General features: G+C 38.5%; 1 protein-coding gene across 3 annotated transcripts in view; it reads left to right on the top strand.

Moving 5' to 3' along the window:
* The window catches only part of LOC145981701 (techylectin-5A-like), a 268003-nt gene that overhangs the window by 166983 nt on the left and 86649 nt on the right, over nt 1-14371 (top strand). For all 3 annotated transcript variants that reach the window (XM_083115101.1, XM_083115102.1, XM_083115100.1), the window contains 2 exons: nt 11440-11494; nt 13902-14043. In XM_083115101.1, the coding sequence (XP_082971227.1) occupies nt 11440-11494; nt 13902-14043 (197 nt within the window). The remainder of the gene's footprint in view (nt 1-11439; nt 11495-13901; nt 14044-14371) is intronic.

Here is a 14371-nt window from a genome sequence, read left to right as displayed (position 1 = left end):
TGACGGTGAGAAGATAAAATACATTGACATTTGTTCTCTATACCCGTATATTTGTAAGTATGGAAAATTTCCCATAGGACATCCAACCATTTTTCTCGCCGAAGACTGTCCCAACATTGAGAATATCGAGGGGCTTGTAATGTGTACAGTTCTACCCCCAAAAAAGATCTACCACCCTGTATTACCCATGAAAATGAAAGGGAAGTTATTTTTTACCCTGTGCAGATCATGTGCTGACGAGAATAATCAGGGAGAATGTATTCATAATCCAGACGAGAGATCCTTCACAGGCACATGGGTTGCAGATGAGCTAAGAAAGGCAGTTCAGGAAGGATACAAAATTACAAAGATGTACGAAGCGTGGCAATACCGAGTAACCAGTTTTGACCCGAAAACAAGACAAGGGGGATTGTTTGTGGAATATATTGACAAATTTCTAAAAATGAAGCAAGAAGCTAGTGGTTGGCCATCCAGCTGTAAAACTGAGCAAGATAAAGTAAATTTTATCTCGGAATATTACAAGAAAGAAGGAATCCATCTGGACTATGACAAAATTGAGATCAACCCCGGAAAACGGTGTCTCGCAAAATTTATGCTCAATAGTTTTTGGGGCAAATATGGGCAGAGACCAAATATGCCAAAAACCTCGATAGTATCACAACCCTCTGAGCTGTATACTGCACTCATGAATCCTTCCGTTAGTGTTAATTCGCTTATTCCTATGGACGAGAATTCTCTTGTTATGAATTGGCAACATGTAGATGAGGCAGTCGCTGAGTTACCAAACGTAAATGTAGTTATTGCTGCTTACACTACGGCAGGGGCGAGACTTCATCTGTACAAATATCTTGAGCAGCTCAATGAGCGTGTAATATATTACGACACAGATAGTGTTATTTACATTTCAAGAAAGGGAGAATTTGAACCGGTGGTGGGTAATTATCTTGGTGAGATGACTGATGAGCTGGAGATTTATGGTGATGGAAGTTACATAACGGAGTTTGTCTCCACGGGCCCAAAATCTTATGCATTTTAAGTGAAAAACCCTACCACACAAGTTCAAAGTGGCGTCTGCAAAGTAAAAGGCATCACCCTGAACTATGCAAATACCAAGAAGATAAATATATTTTCGATGAAAAATATGGTGGTTAATGAGACAGAAGCAATTCATGTACATAACAATAAGAAAATTGTAAGAAGTAAAGACTTTAGGATCTTCAACAGACCTGAAAGTAAAATCCTGAAAGTGGTTTACACAGAAAGAAGAATCATTGAAGATCTGGATACTGTGCCTTTTGGATATTCAAATCCACAAAAGAAACAGCGCACGAAATAAATCTGTCAGAAGTATTTTTGATCCCGATAGAGGTTGATCATACGTGAAGGCCATACCTTAAAATAAATTTGTGTTTGCATACAGAGAAAATATGGAATGTAAGTTGGAACATCCCTTTTCTATGATTCTGGCTGGACCGTCTGGATGTGGAAAATCAAACTTTTCTTCGAGAATTTTACTACATTCTAAAAGTTTAGTAAATATAAATTTTTTTAATATTACCTGGTGTTACAGTGAGTGGCAGCCCTTATACAATAGAGTTTTAAGTGACGTACAATTTCAGAAAGGACTTCCCAACATGGAGGTATACACACCAGAAGAAGGACCCCATTTGATTATACTCGATGATCTGATGAGAGAATCTGATAGTAGAGTTGTTGATCTTTTTACAAAAGGTTGCCATCATAGAAATATTAGTTTAATATTTCTATCACAAAATGTATTTCATCAAGGGAAAGGATGCCGTGATATATCATTGAATTGTCACTATCTTGTCTGCTTTAAGAATCCTAGGGATAAAGGTCAGATTCAGCATTTGTCTTCTCAAATTTATCCGGAAAATAAAAAATTCTTCGTCGAAATTTACAAGGATGCCACATCTCCACCTTATGGATACATTTTTCTCAACCTGAAACAAACTACGCCAGAAAAGTTTCGATTCAGAACCTGTGTGTTTCCGGACGACGAATATAATTACATCTATGTACCTAAATAAGTATTTTAATCACCGTGGGAAAATACCATTCCGTCATATCATCCCCAATGATGAAGAACGCTACATTGCTCCGAACTTTATCGAAATGCAAACCTGCAGTGCGACAAACCATTCTAAAAAATGCAGATGAATCCTTGGTTTATGACATTTCTGAATGTGCATATAATACTTTAAAAGGTAATGTTCAGTTGAAACAAAGCCAGAAGAAGAAATTAGCTCGTTATAAGCAAGTGTTAAGAAAGTTAGTGAAGCGTGGAACATCGTGGAAGAAAAAGAAGAAGTATATCATACAATCCGGAGGCTTTTTACCATATCTCATTAGACCGTTAATTAGCGGGATTTTTTCCAGTCTTTTTAATTGATGGAGCATGCAAACAACATGATCCTGGTGCCACAGGATACATTCCGGAAAATACATCATCAACAACAACATAATTTTATACCGCTTTCCAATTTGGATGCAGAAATGAGTAAAATTTTGCACCAAAAAAAAATTATCTGATGAAGAGAAATGGAATATGTATCAGCAAGTTCTAAGCAGATATCTTCATTTTGTACAAAAATTAAATTCTCCTATGGAAATTCCCATAATATCTAAAGAAAAGCATCAGGATCAAAATGACGAGAAGGATATAAATCAAGAATTGGAGCATGGTTGTGCACTTTCGGACCCAATTTACGATGAAATATTGGCGACCATCCCTAAAAAGTTTCATTCAAAAGCAGACATATTGTATCGCCGTCTGAAAACAAGTAGTAATATTCAATGGAATTCTCAAGGAGAGACCAAAATTTACAACAAGGTTATCCCCGGAAGTAATATCGTAGATCTTATCAGTGATGTTGTCAGAAATCGACAAAATAGTAATCCTAGAGGATATGAATATTTTTCTAAATTTCTAGCCAATGTTAATATTTCTCAGGAGCTTATTGGTAATTCCCGACGGTGGGAATTAATAGAAAAATTGAAAACTGATTTATGTAAACAAGTAGGGGAAAACAAAAATGTTGAAACCAATTGGCTAAAGTATTAATAACACTCGCACTTCCCGTTCATATTATTAGTGAACTATGGATTCCACTTTGAGGAACATATATTACAGCATCTCCAACCCTGCGGGGTATTCAACTGTCAATAGGTTATGGGAAGCAACAGGAAAAAAATATTCCAAAAAGAAAATTGAAGAATGGTTACAAGGACAAGAAACATACACATTACATAAGCCATTGAGAAGAAAATTTTCTCGAAATCGTTATATTATTAACAACATTGATGACTTATGGCAGGCAGATCTTGTTGATTTGAAAAGTATTAGTTCCGAAAATGAGAATTAGAAGTATATGTTGACAGTTATCGATGCATTTTCGAAATATGCATGGGCAGTGCCTCTGCTCAACAAAACAGGTACCAACATAATGGAAGCATTCAGAGTTATTCTTCAACAATCAAAGGGAAGAAAACCTATTACTATTCAAACACATAAAGGAAAAGAATTTCTCAATTCTTCAGTTCAAAAATTTTTCAGAGTTAATAACATTCATCATTTTACCACTAAGAACCCTGATGTCAAAGCTAGTATTATTGAAAGATTCAACAGAACACTAAAGGAAAAAATGTGGAAGTATTTCACAGCAAAACAGTCATATTGCTACATTAACCAGTTACCAAAAAATGTTAAGGCCGTATAACAGTGCCAAACATAGAAGTATTAAAATGGCACCAAAAAATGTAAAACCAAATAATATTCTAGAAGTATGGGAAAATCTGCGCAGTAGCACCTCGAGAGCATCTTCAACTTCAAAAGAAAATAGGAATTCTCTACAGAAAGGAGATTATGTCAGGATTGCTAGGGAAGTATCGACATTTGAAAAAGGATACATAGGAAAATGGTCGGAGGAAATTTTTAAAATTATCTCTATCATATCACGTACCCCTACTGTTTACAAGATTGAAGATTTAAATAAAAACAGTATTGATGGAACATTCTACCGACAAGAACTTCAGAAAGTGCATCTACCGGAAGAATTTAAAATAGATAAAATAATAGATACAAGAGGAAAGGGTAGCAGAAAAGAGGTGTTCGTTAAGTGGAGAGGATATCCATCCACTTTTAGTTGTTGGATCCCGTACTCTAGTCTGAAAAATATAACATGATGTCTTCTTTTTACATAACACTACCTAGTAATAGTTCTATGAACTTATTTCCAGACAATACATTATCAAATTTTATAACAAAACTTCCAAAGCAGATAGAACTTCAAGGATCCTGGGAAGTTGCTGCTGCCGAAATACATTACCCTAATTTTATGTACAACATAACAGAAAGGCAGAATATAATCTACTATAATATTAATCCAGATACTGCTGATTGGAAAAAAGTTAAAATACAGGCGGGATATTATCGAGACATGACACAGGTGGTAGCAGCAATTCAAAACTCTGGTGTTCCCTTTAATATCTCTCTTTTGGATGATCGTCATATTCTTTTAAGACAGAACGGAGAAATTCTGAGAGATATGAAAAATTCTCTATTATTTACTGAGATCAGATTTTCTCCAAAACTTGCTACGCAGTTAGGTTTTGATCCCTTCAAGACAATCAAACTTGATGGACATCAACGTATACACTCATCGTCTCCCACAAATTTAGCTCTGGGCGTACCACAACAAATGTTTATCTACTGTGATATATTGGAACCTCAAATTGTAGGAGATACATTCGCACCTCTTCTGAAAATAGTGGGTACAAATGTTCGACATTTTGTGTTCGGCAGTGACGCACACATCGAGTTTCACTCTCTACAGTATATTCCTCTCATGAAAAAGCAATTTGATACTCTGGAAATAGATATTAGGGATCATACAGGGGAGAAAATACCATTTATATTCGGGGAAGTGTCATTAAAGCTTCACTTCAAACGCTCTCTGCAATAATGAACCCGTACATACATCATTATCACAATCTTCATGGTGGCGGTGTTTCAAACATATATCAAGGTGCACCCTTCCAGAGAGGTCACGGAATTGGAAGTTTCCTTGGCGGCCTTTTCAGATCTGTAGTTCCACTTTTAACCAGGGGTGCAAAAGCTGTTGGCAGAGAGATGCTTACCACAGGCATGAATGTGTTGGGCGATATATCGCAGAACCGGCCGGTTAAACATTCACTTCATACAAGAGTAGCAGAAGCAGGAGAAAGACTGAAACGTAAAGCTGAAGATAATATTAATAAAATGATTGGTTCTGGTCGGCAGATAAAATCGACAAATACAAACACTGTAGGAAGAAAGAAGAAAACTACAAAATCAAAGTCAAAACAGACAGTCAAGAAAAGGGTTATAGATATATTTGGTTGAGAAATTTTATTAACGTCAGCCAACAGAGTTTGAAGTTCTCAGTACTATTCTGATTGTTGAAGGAAAAGGTTCTCTTGGATATGTCATTTATTAGTAACATATCGTGTCAATGTGCAAATTCGGAACTAGAGATATTCTCTGTTCCCCCGACTCAAACAAGTATACTATCTGGACAATTCATATCGTATAAACCTCTGGCTTCTTTATCGGATGATGCTCCTGTAGAATTTTCAGTTCCTGGCCATGGTGAAGACTATTTGGATCTACCACACACCTTCCTTGAGCTCAAAGTGAAAATTTTTAATTCTGATAATACAGCTATAACATCTACGGACAAGGTTGCACCTGTAAATAATTTTTTACATTCTCTTTTTAACCAAATTGACGTATTTCTTAATCAGAAACTTGTTACGTCACCATCTCATACTTATCCATACAGAGCTTATATTGAGAATGTTCTTAACTACAACCCTGCTGCAAAGGAATCTCATCTGACATCATGTTTGTGGTACAAAGATACTCCAGGCCACATGGATTCCGTAAACGGGGACGAAAACGAAGGTTTCGAAAGCAGAAGAAGAATAATTTCAAACAGTAAATCTGTAGATCTAATAGGGCATCTCCATTGTGATATTTTTAACCTAGAACGACTTCTTCTGAACAACATCGAGATGCGCGTAAAGTTGATTCGCGCAAAGGATTCCTTTTGTTTAATGGCAGAAGGTACCACTTTCAAGGTCCACATCGAAGATGCTACATTGTTTGTTAGAAAGGTGTCACTCAATCCCAGCATTAAAATTGCACATTCCCATGTGTTACAAAAGGCAACTGCAAAATACCCAATCAACCGTGTGCAGATGAAGATAATTACATTTCCAAGGGGAATTTTAAATAAAACCGTCGACAACTTGTTTCTTGGACAGATACCGAAACGTATCATAATTGGTTTTGTGACAAATTCAGCATTTAATGGAGATTATAGCAAAAATCCCTTTAACTTCAGGCATTTTAATATCAATTTTCTATGTCTGTATGTGGACGGAAAACAAATACCATCAAGTCCTTTACAACCTGATTTTCAAAAGACTCTCTCTCTTCGTGCCTACCAGACATTGTACGATAATACTGGAATTCAGTATCAGAATGATGGAAATGGAATATCTAGAGAAGACTACGGTAATGGATACACTCTATTTGCATTCGATTTGACTCCTGACCTCTCAGCTCACACATCAACACATTGGAATCTTCTACGACATGGGACCGTCCGGATGGAGGTACACTTCAGTACAGCATTACCAGAGACAGTCAACAGTGTGGTATATGGGGAGTTCCAGAATCTGCTCGAAATAGATAAGGATCGTAACGTCATCATTGACTACACAAATTGAAATCATAAAAGGTGAGTGTACTTTTACTTTATTTCATTTGACTTAAAGATGGGGTTTGCAGTGGTAGATTTACAGGGTTTTAATGTGAACAAGTTTTTTATACCGAAAGAAGTGGGTATATACAGCGGTAACGGTAGTCAGTCATATCATTGGTTGATTGAACCCCCGTTTTCCGTACATACCCTCTCCTACAAAGACTTGCAATCCATTAAATGGTTGCAAAGAAATTATCACGGGCTGACGTGGTTTGACGGAGTTGTTCCTTTTCCTTCATTACAAGGTCTTCTTCAGTATGCTTTAGCACCCTATAAAACACCGTTTTCCAAAGGTTCGGAGAGAACTAATTTCTTGAAACTCCTACTTAACAGACCAGTCCAGGATCTCGACGAATACAACTGCCCTTCCATAAGATTACTTACTAAAGAGACAGCTCCCCGCTGTTTTCACCCATCACACATCAGATCTACATTCTCCTGCTCGCTCTCAAACGCTTACGTACTTGCACGTTGGAAATATGAATACAATGGAACTCCTTCTTCCTCTTCAACATCTCCCCAATCATAAACATGTAGGGGTATATGCCTCTGACATGGTTCCTCACACTGTAACCACGCCAGCTGCCATAATTATAAATACAGATCCAAGCCATAAACCTGGAACCCATTGGGTAGCCATTTACATAGACTCTTCAAGAAAGGGGGAATATTTTGATAGTTTTGGAATACCACCACAAACATCTCAAGTGCGTAATTTTCTACAAAATAATACTTTATCATTTTTGTACAACCCAATTCAACTACAGGGTATCAGCAGCAATGTATGTGGACATTACTGTTTGTTTTACATCGTACACAGAGCAAGGGGGAAACATTTAAACACATTCCTTTCACAATTTACAAACAATACATCGTGGAATGATAGGTACGTCAAGATAAAAGTCTCGCCCTATGTGAAGAACATACAACATCGGGATTATAGGAATAAATATCCTCAAATTTCTTACCCGAGGTAAAAATCATTCTTACATCACATCTTTTAATTATTGGTTTATTTTGAGTGATGAATTACCATTTCACTTATATCATTTTAATAATTTCATTTCAGGAGGACATAAATGATGAACTGATTAAACCTAACAGAAGAAGAAGAAGAGGAGGAGGGAGAATTTCGTCTTCGGGATGAAAGAACCTTCAGCAATTACCAGACATAGAATGTGTTTTTGATTTTCATTTCTCCCGTGGAGATGCCTTTCTTTTCACCAACAAAATAAATTTATTGTGTTCATATTACTGCGTATTGTTTTAACTGTACAGAATAATACCAAATATATTGTAAATTATGCAGAATAATATAAAATATATTGTAAATTATGTGTTCAAAAAATATGTTTAATTAATTGATTTTTCTCAAACTTGTATCACACAATTTACTGTTACTATTGTGGTAAACAGATTGTAGTAGCAGTAGTTATAAGAAATAAAACATGTGTTAACATCACCTTTTTTCTGAAATTATTGTTTCCTTACAAATCGATACACCTTCTTGAATACTTTCTTCTTTCTTTCATGATACAATTAGTTTGCTAATGCAAATACGAAGGGGGCCGCACGTTGTAATTTCTAGTGAAGCTCTCGCACAGTGAGACAATTTTCAATGTGTGAAACCTACTCTAAAAAATACTTTACCCACTGCGTATCTGAACTAGCAACAGAATAATATAACGGGGGTAGTCAAATAAAAATAAAACACATACGTTTCAAAATTATCATTTATTTTTTTTTCCTCACATTCTTACACATTTTCAAGTTGTTGTTGTTCTTTCTTTTTTTTTTTTGTTACTTAAAATTGAAAAAGTCCAGCGTCCTAGCAGTAGCCAACAACGTAGGGGCCAAGCTGTCAATTATCATGTCCTTGCAGAGATACTCCACTTCAAGCAATAATCGTTCAACATCGATGCCAACACAGTCACTTAAGACAACATCAGAACCTTTGTGGGCAGCAATAAATTCCGGCTCGATGCATCGGTGAATCTGGGAATCATCCCGGCAAGCATCGCAACAGTCACGCACATTCTCTGCACATCTTGATAAATAGCGCTCAAACCATTCGGCTACAGGTTTCTCATTCTTCTGCATCTGCACTATCGCATAATCAACACACGGGCGGAGATTTAGCATTCCTTCCCACCCTTTCTTGGCTAAACACACACAGGAATTATACTCCACATTGAAAACAGGCTCCAAACTCAACACCTTGGTACCGTGGAAACACCAGAAACAAACGTTCACATTCACTCCAAGTTTTATAGCCGGCGGACGTTTTGAACTATCGTTCTCGAAATACTCATCCACAATCACTTGCACATTCATCAGAGTGTTCCACTCATCCACGTTCAACATTACACCCTGCTGACCACATTTGAACAAACGAACAAAAGCAGAAAAGTCTTTCAGTGGGTCCAAACCAACAACAAGCTGTTTCGATGCCCCCTCGTTCAGGTTATAACATACCTCCAATAAACCTTGGCGAATTGGCTTACGTTCAGGCTTTTCCATTACCTCTTCATCCTCCTCGGTTTTATTCCCTTCACCTTCCACTTGCTTCTCTAACCTCTTCGTCTGCTTTAGCCGATTCTCCTTAGCATCTTCCTGTCGCCGCTTTTTACCAGCGCGATTAAAAACGTTCCTTCAAGATGCAGAATTCATTACTCCCAACTTACTCCTACAGCAACTTGCAGAGAAATGATGCTCCTCGACTTCACCAAAATCTACGATATCGTTATCTTATACGTCACATAGCAAGTGCAGACATGTTCCATGGAAAATTCCAATAGCCTACGTGAACGTAAACAGCCTTGCCTCATCCGAAACAGAGGTCACTCACGGTATCCGACATCATCCATGTGGACAAAGTGATGTCACTCGCCATAAAGTCAGGATAGAACATGTTCTTCAACGTGACAACCATTCCACATCAACCGGTGACGTCACATGTAGTCCTCGATGGCTACATCCATATGACGTCACAAAATTTCGACCAATCACAGCCATTCGACAATGTGACGTCACACTCTTAGGTTAATTCATGGTCTTCAAGACTACGTCCACACAAAGCCACGCCCACCTCATGACGTCACAAAAATTTCAACCAATCCGTGACGTCACAAAAGTTAGGTTAACTTATACCCTCCAAGACTACGAACATTTAGCCACGCCCCCCCATAGAGTCACGTGACAGCTCTCGACCAATCAGATCTTGTTCCCGGGAGCCTCCATACTACTCTGGTCAGCATTTCAATTTTTTTTATTAACATGGAAACAAGTCTTAACAGTGTTACAGTTAGAAACAGTATCTAATGTACATACTAGGGTTGGCCAGATCTGGATCCTGGCGGATACGAAATCCGGATCCGGTTGGTTCCGGATCCTAAGGATTCGGATCCCAATTTTTTTCGGATCCGGATCAGCGGATCCGGAATTTTCAGATCCGGATCCAGAACTTTCGGATCCGGATCCGTTTTGCCATCCCACATGCGCTGCTTTGGAAAATAAGAATGTGTTTATTACATATTGTTACCTGCTAATATACATATATATATATATATATATATATATATATATATATATATATATATATATATATAATATACATACACACACACATATATATATAGTGTGTGTTCGCGCGTGCGCTATTTGTAATTAATTAATACACTTACAAGGGAGGTCTAAGTCTCCCCCTCCGATTTCCATAAAACTTGGCAGGTGTATAGAGGGACCCAAAGGAAGAAATACTTGTTTTTGTGTTTCAGCTAAATGAAACTGTTTTAGGAGGCAAAACCCCCTCAAATGTTAAGATGAAGACAAATCGGAGGGGGACACAGGGGTCAGATCCTCACTTCAATTTGTCCTCATCTTGATATTTGAGGGGGTTTTGCACCCTAAAACCGTTTTTTAGCTGAAACAGACAAACACGTATTTCTTCCATTGGGCCCCACTACACACCTGCCAAGTTTCATGGAAATCGGAGGGGGACACTTAGATAACCTCCCTTGTTAGTCATACACTTTGTAATTATATAGCACGGCATATACCATAATGTTTTATTTTAATTTGTAAAACTGTAACTGTAGAACAATTGTATAATTTTTGTATATAATTTCTATATTGTTATATGTGTTTATGGTTTCATCCTGGAATGGAATTTCTCACATTTATGTGTGTTTCCATTTCCAATACATTTGAATGAATACATATTCGTTTCAATGGCATTTACAAAATCACCTCTGACATTTTATGTTAAACAAGTAAGATTATTTTTGTGCACGAGTGTGTTAGCCAATGCGTAGCAAAGTATTTTAGGAACAACACTTGAAAAAAATCTTGTAGGACTAACTAATGAAAAATTTCTTTGTAATCGAAGATCATAATACCTTTTAAGGTGTGGTAATATTATAATGGGATTGAGATACGAAACTCTCGGATCCGGAACTTTGGACCCGGATCCGGATCTGGAATTTTCGGATCCGGAACTTTCGGAACCGGATCTAGATCCGGAACTTTCGGATCCGGATCCGTTTGGCCATCCAACTACCGTATGTTCGTATTTATAATTACAATAAGTTACATATGTTTTCTTTTTCAGATTTGAAAATGGATATTTTAAGGGACAAAATAACTCAAGTAATATCTACATTAAGGTAAGAACATTCATCTCCAGAATTTTCTTCGCACTTATTGCACGAGTTCGAATTTTTATACTGCAATTATTTGCGACTGGCCCATAATTTGGCAAAACACTTTATATTTGCATTTTCCACAAAAATATTACAACTTACATATTGAGTGCCAAATCTGGGAGGGCAAGGACAGTTTACTTTCACTTGGTAGACAAGGCTTACCGTTAAGACTCTATACTGCAGAGGCAAAAACTGGCAAAAATTTGGTTGTGGGGAAAACGTTCTATCTCTCCCACCTTATCCCCACCATTGACTTTTTCGAGTAGAACCACGCCTGAAATCACACGTTATGACATCTCTTTCAGTGGCGATACGTGTACGGGCGTATTTAAGATTATAATTTGGAAAGAGAGAGGGGCGCCAAATTTATTTATTTATTTTCAAGCAGTAACTATTAGGCGCATCCAGAAAGTAAGTTTCCCACTCGCCCACAGGTAGCAGGCCATGTATTGAAACCGGTTTTGCACATGCGTGAGAGGCACATGAATGTCCTAGAAAACGCCTCCTGAAAATCCACATTAGCGTCGCGGCAGCGATGAAACATGGCGGCTCTTATTCCTTCTCCCGCCTCGTGCGAGGTTCGTTCGGTGATCACCGGCAAAATGTGCATGACGACGAGCTAAGTAGGCGGCCATCGGCCGTTATGGACGAGCTTGTGGAGCAGGTGCAGCAGCGCATATTGGAGGATCGTCGCGTCACGATCACGGAATTCGGCAACCATTTCACGCAGATTTCTCGGTCGTTGTTGCACAATATTGTTACTAAACACCTCTTGCTCCGAAATTTGTGTACCCGGTAGGTGCCGAAACAGCTGACGCTTGAACACAAAGTAAAACGCATGGGCACGGCGCTGACATTTCTGCAGCGTTACCATCATGATGACGATTTTCTCAACCGGATCATTACAGGGGATGAAGCGTGGGTTGCATGCAGCACCCCAGAAAGCAAGCAGCAGTCCATGCATTGGCGTCACAGTGGATCTCCATGCAGGACGAAGTTCAAGCAGACTGTGTCGGCGCGAAAAGTGATGTGCACGGTGTTCTGTGACAGACAAGGCATTCTGCTCATCGAGTTTCTGCCCAGAGGTGAGATTGTGAACGCTAACCGTTACTGTGAAACACTGGAGACATTGCGACGAGCCATTCAGAATAAGCGACGCGCTAAGCTCAGTGCCGGGGTGATCTTGCTGCACGACAATGCGAAGCCGCATATGGGATTTGCAGCTCTTCTGAGCAGGTTTGGTTGGGAGGTGTTCGATCATCCATCGTACAGCCCGGTTCTCGCTCCCAGTGATTACCCCCTATTCTTGCACCTGAGAAAGTTCCTGTCCGATCAACATTTTCACAGCGACGAAGAGGTTCAGACGGCTGTCACGCAGTGTTTCGGCGCCCAGGCGGCGGACTTCTACGACGCAGGTATACAGAAGTTGGTCTCACGCTGTGACAAATGTCTGAATTCCGGCTGGAATTATGTTGACAAGTAGCTGGACAAGTGTTGTATCTGTGGCAATAAATCACTGAATGAAATAATGTTTCCTTTTTGTGCACGACCCCAGGGAAACTTACTTTCTGAATGCGCCTAATATTACTGTTTTCTCCCCGTCTACAGATTTCATAATACACATCGGAAGCATACATGCATTAGTAACATCAACGTTCAAAATGCAAAGGTTATGAAGTATTTCTGTAAATTTTACGAATGGGATGGATTTTCTTGCATCAATGAGTTTTCCATTTATGGGAATTTATAACTTCAGAGGATCGGAGCCTTGCGCGGCTGGATAGCCTCTGCGGGTGGGACCTTTTCCAGCCCGCGATTTTCAAACTTGCAGCGAAGTGCAAAGAAATCGTAGCTTGAAAACTAATTGTCGTAGAGAAATAAAATCCTTTTTTTTTCTTTCTTAGCATATGAAATCTACATCCTTAATTCTTTTCCTAGTACATGCACTTAGATTTGATTTGTTGTTTTTTAAGTCAACTTTATGCGCATATAGACACTGGAAAGTGGTATCCAAAGCACTATGTGCATCCACCGGGTATCGAACCCGGGAACCCTTGATTACAAGGAGACGACGTTACCACTACGTCATCGGGGAGGCGTATGGCATATGCGCTTACTAGATCGATGAAGTGAACTATGTTTATCGTGTAATTTTACTTTCGCCATCACAATGGCTACAACACGATTTCTTAATGTAAATTTTGACAATGCAATTCAAAGATATGTTGTTCTTGTTCGTTGTTCTTGATATCTATTGGCATTTCCACAGAAAAACATGACTAATATGACAGTGATGTTTTTGCCATATATTTTCTTGTTTAATAGATAACATCGAGGCTAACATTAATTTTCTTTCTTTCCTTTTAAGCTCAGCAAATAATCCAGAACATCTGAATGCTCTTCAAGTTAACGTGGGTGTTATTGAGAGGTCAGTCGACAGAATTCGGTTCGAACTGAGAGACATTAAAGAGCTTCTAGAAGCGTCCAATATAAACAACACGACACTGCAGGTTAGGGACTTGTTATTCTGTTATTATTGATTTACACACCCAAATAACATTCATTTATATTATACAGGGTGGTTCAAGAGTCCCTTAACACCCCCTATAAAATGCAAAGGAGATTGCGTACAAATGGTCATGATAAAAACAGGTTGCTCGTGTTAATGCTAATACAGACTGCAGTTACTTGTTAGTGCTGCTAGTGGGTCCATTGGATTGAATTGAATTGAATTTAAAATTTTGGGAGCGTCAGCACTTAGGCTATTTTGCTCCCGTCACATTATACGGGGGCCAGCCCCTTACCATTACAAATAACAACTCTAACGTTGCATAACTA

This window comes from Lepisma saccharinum, chromosome 30, assembly GCF_977018435.1.
Source record: "Lepisma saccharinum chromosome 30, izLepSacc3.1, whole genome shotgun sequence".
NCBI classification, from domain to species: Eukaryota; Metazoa; Arthropoda; class Insecta; order Zygentoma; family Lepismatidae; genus Lepisma; species Lepisma saccharinum.
The sequence above is the reverse complement of the archived record's forward strand: the minus strand, read 5'-3'. Positions and strand labels throughout refer to the sequence as shown.